We start from the raw sequence: 17,417 nt of genomic DNA on the forward strand, positions 1-17,417 counted from the left end.
CTTTATATTGTATCGATCTGATTTTGGAATCAGATTTACTCGAGATTCACGTTTTATTAAAAACATAATACTGACTGACAAAAGACATAAACAGAATGAAATACATAACACACCATTTACATAAATTAAAATACATGTGTACTAAACAACATACATTTTTCAAGGACACCTGCATAGAAAATAATACATTGAACACATTAAAATATCCACAATATATACATACTTCAAAACATCATGTTGCACATGATAAATATACAATTTTATTTGTCAATTAAAAAAGCACATTTAAACACTTGAGGGAGATTGGGAGCATGCTGATAAAAATAAACAAATACATAAAAGAAGGAAGGGACCAAAGATGATAATGTGTTATGAACTGGAGAACCAGGAATGCTTCTCATAAGCAGGGATTAAAAAAAAAAGTGTCCTGAGATCATGAAATTCAGAGGAGGAGACACGTTAGAGGGCACTTAGTCCAATCTCCCTGACAATGTAGAAATCCTTTACAGTTTTCCTGAAAAATGACTATAAGAGTGTTTGATGGCACACTCTATGAGATGGGGATTGCATTTCTACAAAGCTGCTCATTTCACTGTTGAAAAGTTTCAAATGTTAGCTCTGATCTACCCCTTCCCAAACTTTCCAAATCAGAACATCTGATGATGAGGCCCAGAAATGAACATGAAAAGTTTTAAAAATGACTACTCCAGATAACAGGGCACTGATATTTCAACTCTAGATATATATCAAATTTACTTGTGGAACATTAAAAAAATACAGATGTGTAAGCTTTAGCTATGGTAATTGTAACTCAGCAGTATGAACATTTGCACTTTAAATATATCAATGACACTACTGTCCACTGGCACAATATTGACCAGCTATATGCAAACTTTAAGTTTTACTTTCAAGCTAGGTCATGAATTATCAACATATCCATCAACATTCTCTAACCTAGAGATTACCGTACACAAAAGACACAAAGGTGAATAGAGCTTGGCTTGGGTTGATGGTTAGATTATAGCCAAGAAAGGGGCAAAAGCTACTGGCCTGTGAAGGGATAGAAACTCAGTATAGGGGCCGGGCGCGGTGGCTCAAGCCTGTAATCCCAGCACTTTGGGAGGCCGAGACGGGCGGATCACGAGGTCAGGAGATCGAGACCATCCTGGCTAACACAGTGAAACCCCGTCTCTACTAAAAAATACAAAAAAAATAGCCGGGCGAGGTGGCGGGCGCCTGTAGTCCCAGCTATAGGGAGGCTGAGGCAGGAGAATGGCGTAAACCTGGAAGGCGGAGCTTGCAGTGAGCTGAGATCCGGCCACTGCACTCCAGCCTGGGCGACAGGGCGAGACTCCCTCTCAAAAAAAAAAAAAAAAAAAAAAAAAAAAGAAACTCAGTATAGGGACTAAAATTCTAACCAGCTGAGGTAAGCAGCTACTTACAATACATTCATTTATTAATTCATCAAATTTTTAGGGAGAGACTACTCCATGCCAGACAAAACGGGAATACAGATGTCAACAGGCAATATCATTATATGTGGTAAGTGCTACTGCAGGATCATGGTGGATAGTATAGGGGAAGTACAAGAAGAAGTAGAGGCACAGAGTGGCTACCAATCCAGGCTTCATGGGCTGAGGAAGGCTTATAGGAAGAAATGACATCCAAGTTGAAATTAAAGGATGAAGAGGAGTTGGCCAAGGGAAAGGAAAGACTGAGGGAGCAGGGAGGAGAAAGGAGAGGGGGAAGAAACAGTGTTCCAAACAAAGGCAATAGATGTGTAAGGCCTGGGGACTGACAGCAGTGAACGATGAGACTATAGATATAGGCAGGGGCCAAGATAAGATCAGAATTTGCTCTGAAGGCAAAGGATTTTAAATTGTGAAGTGACGAGATAGAACTTGAAATATACGAGTATCACTTTGGTGAAATGGAGAACAGTTATATTACAGAAATGGGTCAGGATGGAGGTAGGGTGATCAGTTAAGAAGTTGGTGCAGTAGCAGAATCATTTACGAGATGAATTTAGGCTTGAGATTTGGAAGGCAGAAGCAAGAGACGGTAATGCAGATGAGTAAGATTGTGTAGGGAGAATTTTAGACTGAGAGAAGATCTAAAGATAGATCTAAAGAGGCAAATGAAAATACCAGATTTTCATTTAGAATTCATCGCTTTAATTTACTAGTTGTGTGATTTCAAAAATGTACTTAATTTATTTAAGTCTATTTCCAGAGGGTAACCATGATTGTGGCTTACCCAGTTTCATGGACAAATAAGAGCTGAGATTATCTGGGGCAGTACAGAGTGATACAGGCACCCAAGAGGAAGAGGATAGGATAATTATAAATGCTGACTGAATGGTTCTTCTACAAGGAAAAATGGAAAATGAAAGCAGACTTGGGGGAACAATGGTGTGGAGCAGCAACTGACTTTGTTTGATGGTCCCTTCTGTTTAGGTTATTTCCTGCAAGGAGAAGTAAACCAAAGAATGACAAAAGAAAATAATGTCCACATGGATGAAACTTGTTGAGTGACAGCTTCATTATAGTATGGCCTGGGAGAGCTGTTCTACTGAAAAACATCAATCTCCACATCTTTAATAAAGTGTTTTTCTCTTTGGCTGGTCACATTTCTCAGAGAACAGGTTTACAATCTCTTGCCTTGAGGGTAGGCTGCCAGAGTTCTGGAAGCTGAAGGTGGAAAGCCCACTGGCATTCTCAGTATTTGGTATTCACATAACCTCCTTGTTTACAGCAAGACAGAATTTCCCTCAACCAGACCTAGTATCTTCCGGGCCAATTACAGCCTTTCTCTCATAAAAATAAATACACAAACAAACAAACAAACATCTAATCTTTTGCCATGGTAAAGGAGAGGCAGCTGGCTGTTTATACCGAATTAAGAAAGGATCTGGGAGGGGGAATCCAACAGAATCTTAAGCAGCTTTCAACCAATCCTCTATTTTTATGTTTTAGCCCCACCTTGTCCTTCTGCTCCAAGAGATACATGATGTTACTAATTCCTGAGCCTTTTGGGGTTTTGTAAACTGGGCTGCTTCAACACTTTTCCCGCTGCTACTTAGGAAAAGGCTTTCTTGGGTCTGCTAAGTAAAGATCACTCATCTATCAGCTTTCTAGTTTCTAAGATGTTGCTGTTGTCTCCTCTCCTGTTCTGCCTGTGGGTTTATGTATTTTTTTTAAAGTGGTTTACTTTTGTTATAATGGGGTTTTGGGTGGTAGCAGAGATTAATGCACATATACAATCTGCTTACTTTAACCACAGGTTACTCCATCTACTGTTCTCATCTCTTCTCCAACCACATTTCTACACCATACTCACTAATATGGAAATATTCTTCAGTTTTCAAAAACACAGGCTCTTTCCTGCATATCAAAACCACAATATGATACCACCCTATTCCTGCAAGAATGGTCATAATCAAAAAATAGAAAAATAATAGATGTTGGTGTGGATGTGGTGAACAGGGAACACTTCTACACTGCTGGTGGAAATGTAAACTAGTATAGAAAACAGTGTGGAGATTCCTTAGAGAAGTAAAAGTAGAACTACCATTTGATCCAGCAATGTATTTACCCAGAGGAAAAGAAGTCATACCAAAAAGATTCTTGCACATGCATGTTTTTAGCAGCACAATCTGCAATTGCAAAAATGCAGAGCCATCCCAAATGCCCATCAATCAATGAGTGGATAAAGAAACTGTGGCATATTGGGTTGGACGCGGTGGCTCATGCCTGTAATCCCAGCACTTTGGGAGGCCGAGGCAAGTGGATCACAAGGTCAGGAGTTCAAGACCAGCCTGGCCAAGATGGTGAAACCCCATTTGTACTAAAAATACAAAAATTGGCCGGGCGCGGTGGCTCAAGCCTGTAATCCCAGCACTTTGGGAGGCCGAGACGGGCGGATCACGAGGTCAAGAGATCGAGACCATCCTGGCTAACAGGGTGAAACCCCCTCTCTACTAAAAAATACAAAAAGCTAGCCGGGCGAGGTGGCGGGCGCCTGTAGTCTCAGCTACTCGGGAGGCTGAGGCAGGAGAATGGCGTGAACCCGGGAGGCGGAGCTTGCAGTGAGCTGAGATCCGGCCACTGCACTCCAGCCTGGGCGACAGAGCGAGACTCCATCTCAAAAAACAAAACAAAACAAAACAAAACAAACAAAAAAAATTAGCCGGATGTGGTGGCATGCGCCTGTAATCCCAGCTACTCGGGAGGCTGAGGCAGAGAACTGCTTAAACCTGGGAGGCAAAGGTTGCAGTGAGTCGAGATCACATCACTGCACTCCAGCCTGCGTGACAGAGCGAGATTCTGTCTCAAAAAAAAAAAAAAGAAAAAAAGAAAAAAGAAAAAAAAAGAAACCGTGGCTTATATATATGATGGAATACTACTCAGCCATAAAAAGGAATGAATTAATGGCATTCACAGCAACCTGGATGAGATTGGAGACTATTATTCTAATATTCTTTTTCCAGTGTTCCAGCTTGATGCAAAACTTTCAGGTTCAACCAGATGGCCAAGACTTATAGAGGCCACGGGTGTACTCACAAATATGATTGCCCTAACTGCTAACTGCTCAGAGCTTGGTTTTCTCTATTTGTCCTTTTCTTCAGAGTATAAGGAGGTATACATTAGAGATTTTCTTTTCTTCTTGGGAGACGCAATGTAACAAAATAATGGTTTATATTTGTTTGTAATTTTCTGAGATCTATTTCTATGTTAGTGAGAGGATTCCTTATAGTATATGCAATTTAACATGATGCTGGAAATAGAAGACTTCACTGGGTTTTCAAATTATAATTTATTCTGAAAAGACCTTAGCTAGGATCTAGACACATAAAAAACTTTAACTATATATTTGACAAAGTAAAAAGTTAAGGCCATGATATTTTTGGAGAGATTTTTAGTAATCTCATTTTCAAAAAATACTAAAATATGATCAGTTCTTTGAAATGAAATGATATATAGGAATAGTCTATAACCTCTATGAAACAGTGCTGTAAAAAATTACACTGGCATTGAAATAACCTGATAAACAGCCTTTTGGCAGTACTCATGTTCCATTTAATTTTCCCTTGTGGACAGGAAAGACACAAGAATAACTTCTAGGTCATGAAAAGCAAAAATTACCAAAGTTTTTGAATCACTACCTAAAAATTAGTTCATTTAGTTAATGTTTCTTTCTTAAAACATCAACACAGATGTTTGGCCACTCTGCCTTGAAACTCTATGCTTTTGTAAAAATATGTTCAGAATGTCATGTCAAATCCCTGTTGATAAGCATGTTGTTGCTTATCAATATATATAATACTAACAAATCCCAAGTGGGTAACACATTAAACAAATAACACATTAAAGTAAGAACATCACATATAAGCCCATTCATAACTGGGAAGGGCCTCTATATAACGTTCAACAACAGCATGTGCTTAATGAAGCACAGGATCTCTTTTTATGTATATATGAAATAGTGAATTATAAAATATTAAGTACCCCTCAATCCAAATGTATTTGGTTTTTTTCAAACAACTCCTGAGTAAATCAATTGTATTTGAAAGCTGCAAAAAAACTCCATGTCTTTTTTGTTTCTAGAAATATGATTAGTCAAATGAAAAATATTTGTAGCCTAAGGGTATCTGCTATTCTGTAAGTGCCATAATCGTAAATGCTAAAATTAAGTTTAGAGAAAGTCTTAAAAGTTAGTTCTTCAGCTAATAAACAGCACAGAAAGTACTAATAGCAAAAAGCTCCAAAATAGTTTTTGTAATTTTAATTCCAATTATTGGGGAATCAGGAAATCACCTGACTTTAGGACTTCTAGAGACCTTAATCTGTTAATTCTATTGCTTTATTCTCTATAACAATGATAACAAAGTAACTGTAATAAAGTAACAAAAGACGGGCCCTTTTTTTAGGGCAAGTTCTTCTCATAGGATGTTAAAATTTCCTTTCTAAAAAACTGAGGACTTTTTTCGAATCATAAAAGTAATATACACTTGTTATATATCTTATGTAATGTAGTTAGATGTGTATGTTTCAAGTAGAGAATGGTTTAAAATGGAAATCAAAACTCTTCTAATCCATATCCCAGAGATAATCATTGGTATCTCTCTTATCAGGATAATCTTAACAGGGTTTAGTGTAAATATCCTTCCAGATTTTTACTATCATATACATACATACATACACACATACATACATACATACATACAATTTTAGGTCAAAAAGAGATTCATATCTACTTTATGTAACTTCCCTTTTGCCTACCTAGCAATATATAGTAGAAATTTTTCCATATCAGTACATGTATAGATCTACTTGTTTCTATTTAGTAGCTGAACAGTGTTTTAAAGAAGAGTTGCACCATATTTAATCACTAGCCAAGTGGTAGGCATTTAGGTTGTTTTTGATTTTTGTCATTATAAAGTATTATATCTACTGTCTCACATGGTAAAGAATATCCATACTCTAAAGAAATAGAGAATATCCATACTCTAAAGAAATCCAGTAAAAGTGACTCATCCCCTAACTTGTCAATCAGCTTATACAATCTACAAACCGTTTGATGTGAGTTTGAGAAGATAAATATGTCCTGTAAAAAATCTAATAGCAGTCAGTACTTTAAGACATAAAATATGCATAAGCTACAAGGTTATCAAGAATGATACAATGAACACCCATGTACCTAAATAGAATATTACCATCACATTGGAAGATCCCCACGTTCACTGCTCTTCCTCTGTGTCGAACAGAGGTAATTTTCTTAAATATTTTCTTATTACCTTAGCTTTTTAAAAATATTTTTGCCACATATGTTTGTATCATTAAATATCCTTAGATAGTATATAACATGCATTTGAATTGTGTAAAGTAGAACTATATTATAGTTGAATTGTCCTTTTTTTTCTTTTTTCCTTTTTATTTTTCTGTAACTCATGACAGTGATGAATATTTTTTTAATTTTTGTACAGAATTATCTCCTTTAAGATTCATCTACATTATCCCTTGTAACTGCAGTTCATTTATTTTCTCTGATAAAAAATATTCTAGTGTAAGGAGATATTATAAATTATCCATTCTAGTGCTGGTTGGCATATGAGTCATTTCAAGTTTTCTGCTATTTTGAACAATCTTGCCACTATCATTTTTGTACATGTCTCTTGAGGTATGTGGGCAAGAGCTCCTCTAGGAATGAAATCACTAGGTGATAGAGTATGCTTCATATGCAGCTTGATAAGATAATGACAAATAATCTTATTTCTCATATCTTATTAAATTTGCTAAAGTAGCTATACCAACTTACACGCTCACTAGCAGAGTTTATACACTCTATTTGTTCCAAACATTTGTTTGATATTATCAGACTTTTTAATTCTTGCCAAATAGTGAGTGTAAAAGGCTCTCCTTATAGTTTTAATTTGCATTTCTTCAATTATTATCCAAGTGGGTTTCCTTATATCTTTTATCTTTTATCTTTTTTTTTTTTTGGAGATCTTATGTTAGGCTGATTTATAAGTGCTGCTCTGGGCAGTTACACAATTTGTTTACAGTAAGGAGTTGTCTGACTTTGAGCATACTGCACATGGCGATTAGAAGTCATCATGGCAAGAGAAAACCACAGCTGGCCCCCTGCAGCAAACACAAAAACCAGAGAATGGTAGGGGAAATGTAGAGATAAAGGTGGGGTTTGTTTCTTATTACAAAAGAAAAAAATAACTCCTCAGTAGTCTTAACAAAAGAATGGAATATTTCACACTGGGAGAAAAGACATTGGGATACAAAATTTCAAGTGTTTTGACTCTAGTCCTGTCCCCATATCCTTCAAGAGCAGAGGGAGGACACAGTTAAAGCAAACAAGCAATTCTGTAAAAATTACTTAGAAACCCTACAGATTTAGATTTTAAAATCTAACTTCTATTTTGTTTTTTAAAAATTCAATATATCAAAAGGCCTGCTTTAGTGACATGTTATTCCCACGAGAAAATAACCCCAATATCCCCTCTATCAGTAACATGCTCAAGTTGACCAGCTAACTCTTACCTGTAAACTCATGTGGACAAGTATATGTCTTTTAAACCAAAGCCATGGGGATCAAGTGACTGCTAGTAACATGTCATCTGTTAACTGACCAGTATTCATCTTCTCCAGAGGGTGGGCAGGGCACAGAAACCCTAAAGTGGTCATGAGGGACTAACCGCAAATCAACAACTTTTCAAGCACTACTTTCCTCATTCCTTACTCAAAAGGGGCTACTTGATTTCGATCTAGACTATTTGCCTCGAATTTGGTACCCCGTGACCTGTATGTTGTTTTCCTTTAGCAAAACACACACAAGACACAAAACTATATATATAAACTTTTTGTTTTTACATTTTTTTTTTTTTTGAGACGGAGTCTTGCTCTGTCGCCCAGGTTGGAGTGCAGTGGCATAATCTCAGCTCACTGCAACCTCCGCCTCCCAGGTTCAAGCGATTCTCCTGCCTCAGCCTCCTGAGCAGCTGGGACTAGATGCCTGCCACCATGCCTGGCTAATTTTTTGTATTTTTAATAGAGTCAGGGTTTCGCCATGTTGGCCAGGATGGTCTCAATCTCCTGACCTCGTGATCCACCTGCCTTGGCCTCCCAAGTACTGGGATTACAGGTGTGAGCCACCACACCCCACCCTTGTTTTTACATTTAAATATAAAAATACTGCTCTGTTTTGTGTAATAAATAGAGGACCAAGCAAAAAGAACCTTTTCTTTTTTTAAGGTAGGGATATCCATCAGTTTATACTGAGCTTTGTGTTCTGAGGGCATTTCACCCCAAGCCAGGCTAGTTCCACACAAGCAAGAGACCAAGGCCATTCTCCTCCCTGATCCCCAATCCCTACCTTCTCTCTTAATCCCTAATTTTAATAGAAAGTTGGTTATAGCCTCTTAAGAAACATTTCCACCACAAAGGGAAGTCCTAACCTAACCAGAGTTAAGTCAGGTCTTCCCCTCTCAGGTACTTCAAAGAAAAAGTCCCCATCCTGCAAACATGCACTCTGTTCCCATAGCTACGCTTACTGAACAGGCACACCCCATTAAATGGAAGCAGTGGTTATGTTTCACCACCCACCTCCCCACTAATGTACTAAAAACCGTCAGTGATAGGGAAAAAAAGGAGGGTAAAGATGTGAAGAAATTAATTATGTGACCCCTCTATCCCAGCCAAACAAATAAAGCAAGATTGACTGGGCACAAGGAATTAAAAAAAAAGACCTTGGTATTCCATCCTTTGAGTTACAATTAGGACAATTGAGAGAGGGGAAGAGTTGGAATGAGAGGAAGAACTAGGAGGGGCTTGACAGCTGGAGGTCTAGTCCACTTAGTTTTTGTACTGGAAGGGCTCAACTCCGGTTTGAGAAGACACAGGCAGATGAGGGCTTCTGTCACCGAAAATGGGTCGCATTTGGCAGAAAGGCAGTGATCTTCAAAGTAACCCTTCTTCTCCTGGCCAACAGTCTGGGGAATGTGTATGCTGGCACTATGATGGGCTATAAGAGCAGAAAAGTCACTGATGTTGGAAGTTTCATGGAATCCAATTAGGTGCCAGGCCGGGCAAAAATGCAGACGTGGTACGGCTGTCACTTGCTTAGTTTCTTGATGGCCTCCTCAGTGTACTTCAGACCATTCTCCTCCCGCATGGCCTTGGTGCTAAAGTTGGTATGGCAGTCTGAGCCATTCCAGTCCCAGGAATGGGCTTAGGATCAAAGGTTGCTATCACTCTGAAGTCTTCACATACACGATGCAAGATGAAACAGGTCACCCAGAAATGATCTTCCATGCTGATTCCTTCACAGCGTCCAATGTGGAATTCTCACTGGGCAGGCATGACCTCAGCATTAGTCTCTGCAATCTTGACTCCAGCATACAAGCAGGTCCGGTAATGAGCCTCCACAATATCCTTGCCATAGACTTTGCTCCCATACCACAGTAATACGGACCCTGGGGCTCAGGGAGTCCACTGGAAGGCCAACCAAAGGGGTGCCCATCTGTCCCCATGAGGTTATATTCCTGCTCCATGCCAAACCACGGGTGCTGGTTGCTCACCATGTCCATTATCCATTTATAGTTGTGCCTCAAATTGGTCTCTGCAGGCTTTCAATTGCACTTGAAAACTTCACAGAATACCAGCTTGTGGAGGTCCTTGCGGAAGGGCTCCCAAAACATGGCAACAGGCATGAGATACATGTCACTGTTAGAACCTTCAAAGTACTACAGCCATCAAAATTCTACTCAAGTAACTCTTCCACACTCTTGGGCTCACTGTCCAGGGTCTGGGACTTGCAGCACAGTCTTGCTTCAGTACCATCGACTCAGATATACATGGCCTGGACTTTCTCACACTGAGGCAGGGACATGTACACCTGCTTGATGCCTCTGTTTAAGTGGGAGCTTGCTGAGGTGGTCATGGTGGAAGGTGTTTTGGGCACTGAGCAGGCAGGTAGGTAAAGGTAGGCTGCGAGAGTGGGGTGAGGAGAGAGGAGGGGAGGCCGCTGTGCTGCTCAGAAACTCTGCTCTTCTCCCATTCTCAGCTCTACCTTTGTATCCTTTTAATTAAGACACTTAAATCTTTTGCTCATTTTTGAATTAGGTTGTCTTTTTGAAAAAATATTGATTTGTAGGGTTTTTTTCTTTTTTAAAGAGATGGGGTCTTGATAAGTTATCTAAGCTTGAGTTCAGTGGCAATTCACACATGCAATTATAGTGTACTGCAGCCTAACTCCTGGGCTCACATGATCCTCCTATCTCAGCTGCCTGAGTAGCTGGGACTATAGACGCACACCACTATGCCTGACTTATAGTTCTTGTAATCTGAGCACTAACCTCTCACTCTGAGGTTTGTGTTTTCACTCTCTTTATGTTATCTTTTAATGAACAGAAGTTCTTAATTTTAATGTAGTAAAATTTATCAATCTTTTCTTTTAACACTGGCACTAGTCGTGACTAGTTTAACAAATCTTTCCCTATCCCAAAGTCATAAGGATATTTCCTGTATTATGTTTGAAAACTCTTTTTTTTTTTTTTTTTTTGAGACGGAGTCTGTCTCTGTCGCCCAGGCTGGAGTGCAGTGGCTGACCAGTTTCACGTAAGTCTGGCCTCCGGTTCACTTATCTCCTGCCTCAGCCTCCCGGTAGCTGGGACTACAGGCGCTCACCACTGGCGCCTCCGGCTAGTTTTTGTATTTTTAGTAGAGACGGGTTTCACCCTGTTAGCCAGGATGGTCTCGAATTCTGACCTCGATCCGCCTGCCTCGGGCCCCAAAGTGCTTGGACAGCTTGAGCCACCGTGCCTGGCTGAAAACTCTTAAGCCTTATAGATTAGCTTTTTTTTGGCTCTCCATATTTAAGTCTTTAATACATGTGGAAATGATTCTTGTGTGTGGTAGGAGGTATGTATGCATTTTTTGTATCAATGGTATATTATGTGTACATGTCCCAGCACTATTAATTAAACTGCTCATCTTTTCACTGCCGGTGCCAGTTTTGTCATAAATAATGTTTCCATATATGTGTGCATTTGTTTCTGGGCTTTCTATTTTATTCTGTCCGTCAATTTGTTTATGAGTGTGCCAATTCTACACTATCTTAAATAATATAATATTAATATACTATTTTTTTTTGAGACGGAGTTTCGCTCTTTCACCCAGGCTGGAGTGCAGTGGCGCGATCTCGGCTTACTGCAACCTCTGCCTTCCGGTTTCAAGCGATTCTCCTGCTTCAGGCTCCGGAGTAGCTGGGATTACAGGCACCCACCACCACGCCTGGCTAATTTTTGTATTTTTAGTAGAGACAGGGTCTCACCATGCTGGCCAGGTTGGTCTCAAACTCCTGACCTTGTGGTCCGCCCACCTCGGCCTCCCAAAGTGCTGGGATTACAGGCGTGAGCCACTGCGCCTGGCCAAGTAATATAATCTTAAACTAAATTTTTGATACCTGACAAGGTAAACTGCTACACTTCGTTGTTTTTCTTTAGGAGTATGTTGGTAGTTTTAAGGCTTTTATTCTTCTATTTAAGGTTCTGCTAGGAACTGCATTGTCTCTGTAGATTGTTTTGGGGAGAATTGACATCTTTAACATATTGAGTCTTCCAGTCCATGCATATTTATAAATCTCATTTATTTAGGCCTTGTTTCATTCATAAATTTGATTAATTATATCCTATAATTCTTGCTTTCCAATGTACCAATATTTAACATGCATTTATTTACTTTTTCTGGAGTCCCACAGATGACCCCACAGTTTTAATATTTAATTACATTTCCATCTTGGGCAAAATGTTTGAGAGAGGAACTTTACATTACCTCTCGGCAGAATGCCAATGTTAAAGACTATCTAACAAGGGAGGCAGGATAAGGAAACAAGATTAGCTTCTCCTAAATTGTCTTCACTGTTTTGTGGGAAGTTTGTTTCTGAAAGATCATATACATATTTTGAAGCCAAGTGGAAATTTTGTTATTGTGCTTTACAAACAAAGTACTTAAATACTTAATTGAGTAGTTCATTTATCATTTGGATTATCCACCATTCATTGTCCTCTGCCTGAACAGTACAACTGAAAACTGACTGAAAAGGGCTGATGTGACTACAGACATGAATATACAACTGAATGCTTTAAAGACGACTTCTCATTTTCAAAGAACTTGCTTATATTACAAAACTAGTAAAATAATCTAGCATTTTCAGAGAGAAAACAAAGAACAAAAAACTCTTAATATTTATGCCAAGTAATAAAAAGTATTTGACAGAAATGATATAGATACTGACGCTTCATCCTATTAGCTGTGGTAGGTTCAAGAACCGATATACTGGTAATTACAAAATATTCTGGAAAAATGAAAAGTATTCTCAAATGAGAGGAATAATCTGAAAGAACTACAAATTACCTGTAGAGTACAATTCATCATCCTTATTATGTAGTCAAACTGTTGATGGTCTAATATTGCCCGGTTTTGCTGGACATGCAAACCCAACTCATCAGTGAGACACTGTCTTGCTGCCTTTCCTTTAAGGGCTCTGAGTGCAGCAGGAAGGGTCTGAGGACAAGAGAGGTACAAATGACCAAATGGTACCACTGGGGGAAACAATAACTTTCAAACAATCATCTTGAAAATTCAAATGCACCCTGTAATTTATTTAACACAGTTATTAATAAAATTAAACTCCTAGGGAAGAGGTGATTTATTAGTGAGACCAATGATAAAATAGATTTGTAGTTATTTTTATACGTAAACCAGCAAGAAATATAAGAGAATTATGTGATAAATTGAAAAACATTTAATTTCACTTTTTTTTCTTCAACTTAATAAAACTTTGGTTACCAAATTGACTGTTGCTTCAGATTATGAGTCAAAGCCACAGATATGTAAGACATCTTCTTTCTATAACTAGTCAATTTTCCACGGCAAGAACAGAAAGAAAAAATAAAACAATAAGAAATACAAGTGATTTCATACTTTTAAACTGGTTGGCTGCTTAATCACTATTCAGCTTTAATTTATGACTGTAAAGTTCTACAATCTCTTTTCATTTAAATATCATAAAAAAGGAAAGAAAAAGGACTCTGAGTTGCAAAAATAGATTATCTCTAGGTGTATGCATTAAAACTCTTTTCACTTTACAACAAGAACATCCATAAAGATGCCTCCTTCAGTTCACCATGTAAGATTTAGTTAATTTACTTCACATATAATAATAATAAGCTTATTTAGCTAAAAAATCAGAACAAAGGAGAAAATAAGAAGGAAGTAGAAGGGCATGATATCACTAAAGGCAGGCATAAGAAATAGGATGTGGAAGTTGAAAGCAAGAGAAGTGAAAGACTCCAACTATAAGAAAACACAGAAACCAAAAAGCACAAAATGTAAAGGGCACTGGGTCAGTTAGGGTAAAGGTAAACATTTCTATAAGCTTTACCAGTCCCTGAAAATAGATATTCAGAACTATGACAATGAGTCAGTAAGAAAGGGTTATATTATGTTCAGCATGTTTCACTGAACAAGGCAAGAAAACATGCTCTAAGGAGGCACGTTTAAGTTGAATACTACAGTTCTTATAATCCATTACATATTCTAACTAGATTCTTTGCAATACATAAAATTATATTAAAATGTTAAGTTTTGGCCAAGCGTGTTGGCTCATACATGCAATTCCAGCACTTTGGGAGGCTGAGGTGGCTGGATCACTTGAGGCCAGGAGTTCGAGACCAGTCTGGCCAACATGATGAAACCCCATCTCTACTAAAAATACAAAAATGAGCCGGGTGCAGTGGTGCATGCCTGTAGTCCCAGTTACTCAGGAGGCTGAAGCAGGAGAATCACTTGAATCCGGGAGGTAGAGGCTGCAGTGAGCCAAGATCACGCTACTGTACTCCAGCCTGGGTGACACAGCAAGACTCTGTCTCCAAAAATAAAAACTAAAATAAATAAAATGTTAAGTTTCTAAGTAATATGCCAAAATAGTGTTTAGTGAACAATGTTTAAAAGTTTGAGAGAAAAAATTACTATGAATATTTTTCTGCTGGTCATATAATTAAGCTTGGCCCAACAGCTTTATATCTTAGACACTATTCATTTAAAATGATCCAAACAATGAGAGGAGACTTTATTAGGAAAAGGGACAGAATTAAAGAAGAGAAGCTGGCCGGGCGCAGTGGCTCACGCCTGTAATCCCAGCACTTTGGGAGGTTGAGGCGGGCGGATCATGAGGTCAGGAGATCGAGACTGTCCTGGCTAACATGGTAAAATCCCGTCTCTACTAAAAATACAAAAAAATTAGCCAGGCGTGGTGGGGGGTGCCTGTAGTAGTCCCAGCTGCTGGGGAGGCTGAGGCAGGAGAATGGCATGAACCCGGGAGGCGGAGCTTGCAGTGAGCCGAGATTGTACCACTGCACTCCAGCTCGGGCAACAGAGGAAGACTCCGTTGAAGAAAAGAAGAGAAAGCTGGTAACTTCAGCATGTAAATCTGAAAGGGAAATGATAAACGCTTACTTGGGAAAGATGATATTTCATTACCTTTTCAGTTTCCAAAATTTTATTTTCAAATATGAATGAGATGCAGTTTCTGACAACTTCTAGTCTCTGTGCACTGTTGAAAACTGTCGTCACCTTGTCCATTATCGAAACTAGTAAAAAAATATAAAGAAAGCACAAATAAATTAAACTCCTTTGGTAATTACAAAAGCAAAGAGACTATTACTTTAAGACTGTAGGTTGAGTGTGGAGGCTCATGCCCATAATTCCAGCAATTTGGGAGGCTGAGGTGGGATGATCCCTTGAGCCCAGAGGTTTGAGACAAGCCTGGGCAACATAGCAAGCTCCTTCTCTACAAAAAATACAAAAATTAGCCAGGCATGGTGCCTTGCACTGTAATCCCAGTGACTCGGGAGGCTGAGGTGGGAAGATCACTTGAGCCCAGGAGTCCAAGGCTGCAGTGAGCTAGGACAGCACTACTATACTGCAGCTGGGTGACAGAGTGAGACCACATTTCTTATTAGAAAACAAACAAACAAAAACTATTGATATGACCTACACTTTATTTTTTCTCTTATTACAGAGCATTGAAAATATTCCACATCATTATTTTGATTACATGTTGCAGTGCTGAAGTATCAGGCTAGTCGATTAATAATTTCACAGGATAGATTCTAATGAGACACTTAACTTTTATGCGAACTAATTCACATTGCAAAGTAAAGTTATATTAAACAAGGGCAAACATCTATTTGAAACTTTGTAACTAGTAATATTGTTAATATTTCTAAGATATTACTAAAGAAAAACTACATTCCACAAAATATTAGATATTACACATTTGAGTAGAGGTGACTTGAAGGAAAGAAGTAGTGCAAAAAAAGAGAAATAATCATGATCAATGAACTGCTATACTGGCTTAGGAAAGTCACTTTTTAGTCATGTAAACTTAGCACCTTTCACCTTTTACCATAGGGTTAGAAAATTCTAATGTATTACCTAGGCTACTAAGCTGGTTACCTAAATAAATTTAACTTATTAAAATAATATTAGAAGGATATAAATCAAAGTAGTATTTATACAAAATTTATACTTTCACAAAGAACTATACTATGTCATTTGTTTAAATGAGGTAGTATCAATAATTCTTTTTTTTGTATAAATTTAAGTGCAGCCTTGTCACATGGACGTACTGCATAGTGGTGGTCTGGACTTTTAGTGTAGCCATCAACCAGAATAATGTACATTGTAGCCATTAAGTAATTTCTCATCCCTCAACCCCTTCCCACCCTCCCAGCCTTCTGAGTCTCCAGTGTCTTATTATTCCACACTTAATGTCCATGTGTACACATTATTTAGCTCCCATTTATAAGTGAGAACAGTATCAATGGTTCTCAAGCCAAAAAGACTACTTATACTTTAAGGCTACTCTTTGGATTCTAAAGGCCCAATCCCTTTACTTTCTCCCATACCTAAGAAGAAAGACTATTATATTTTACTCATTAGTATTCCTTTCATCTCATCAATACCAAACCTATATTCTTCAGATGTTTTAAACTTTTTTTTTTTGAGACAGAGTTTCGCTCTTGTTGCCCAAGCTGGAGTGTAATGGCGCGATCTTGGCTGCTTCCTGGGTTCAAGCAATTCTCCTTCCTCAGCCTACTAAGTAGCTGGGATTACAGGCATGCACCACCACACCCGGCTAATTTTGTATTTTTAGTAGAGACGGAGTTTCTCCATATTGCTCAGGCTAGTCTTGAACTCACGACCTCAGGTGATACGCCCACCTTGGCCTCCCAAAGTGCTGGGATTACAGGCATGAGCCACCGTACCCAGCCTTAAACATTTTTATAAAAATAATTATATGCTTACAATAAGGTGCAAATATAATACAAAGAAGATCTTTGTACTCGTCACCCAGCTTCCCTCTATGGTGACATCTTTCATAATTATGTTTTATTAGAATCAGGAAAACAACTGGCACAATACAATGAATGAGACTATAGCCCTTACTTGAATTTTACCAGTTTCTTCAAATAATTTTTAATCATGTAACATTAATTTTCTGGTTAAACTGATTATTTCGCATGACTTTTCTCTCTGAAATGCTCATTCATAATTGTGGGCTCTGGTGCTTCCCACACACATAGGTTGGTGGCATAAACTGAAAATCTATCCATATTAGAATAGAAAACTTACAATCTCAATAACACATACTTCATTGAGAGAGCAACATCTTTATGTTTATAAACTTTTAATTCTAAAATATCTTTAGCAGTATTTCAAATTTTCTTTAGGCTGAGTTATTAGGAAACATATTTTCTTTTTTTTTCCTTTTTTTTTTTTTTTTTTTTGTAAGACAGAATCTTGCTCTGTCACCAAGGCTGGAGTGCAGTGGCACGATCT

General features: G+C 38.3%; 1 protein-coding gene and 1 pseudogene across 8 annotated transcripts in view; both read right to left on the reverse strand.

The window, feature by feature from the left end:
- The window catches only part of SBF2 (SET binding factor 2), a 517,824-nt gene that overhangs the window by 179,758 nt on the left and 320,649 nt on the right, over positions 1-17,417 (reverse strand). For all 8 annotated transcript variants that reach the window (XM_003910236.3, XM_017948646.1, XM_009186612.2 and 5 more), the window contains 2 exons: positions 15,054-15,163; positions 12,927-13,076 (listed from right to left, as the gene is read on the reverse strand). In XM_003910236.3, the coding sequence (XP_003910285.3) occupies positions 12,927-13,076; positions 15,054-15,163 (260 nt within the window). The remainder of the gene's footprint in view (positions 1-12,926; positions 13,077-15,053; positions 15,164-17,417) is intronic.
- On the reverse strand, positions 8,612-11,067 carry LOC101009943 (annotated as a pseudogene).

This window comes from Papio anubis, chromosome 12 (genome assembly GCF_008728515.1).
Source record: "Papio anubis isolate 15944 chromosome 12, Panubis1.0, whole genome shotgun sequence".
Classification (NCBI taxonomy): domain Eukaryota; kingdom Metazoa; phylum Chordata; class Mammalia; order Primates; family Cercopithecidae; genus Papio; species Papio anubis.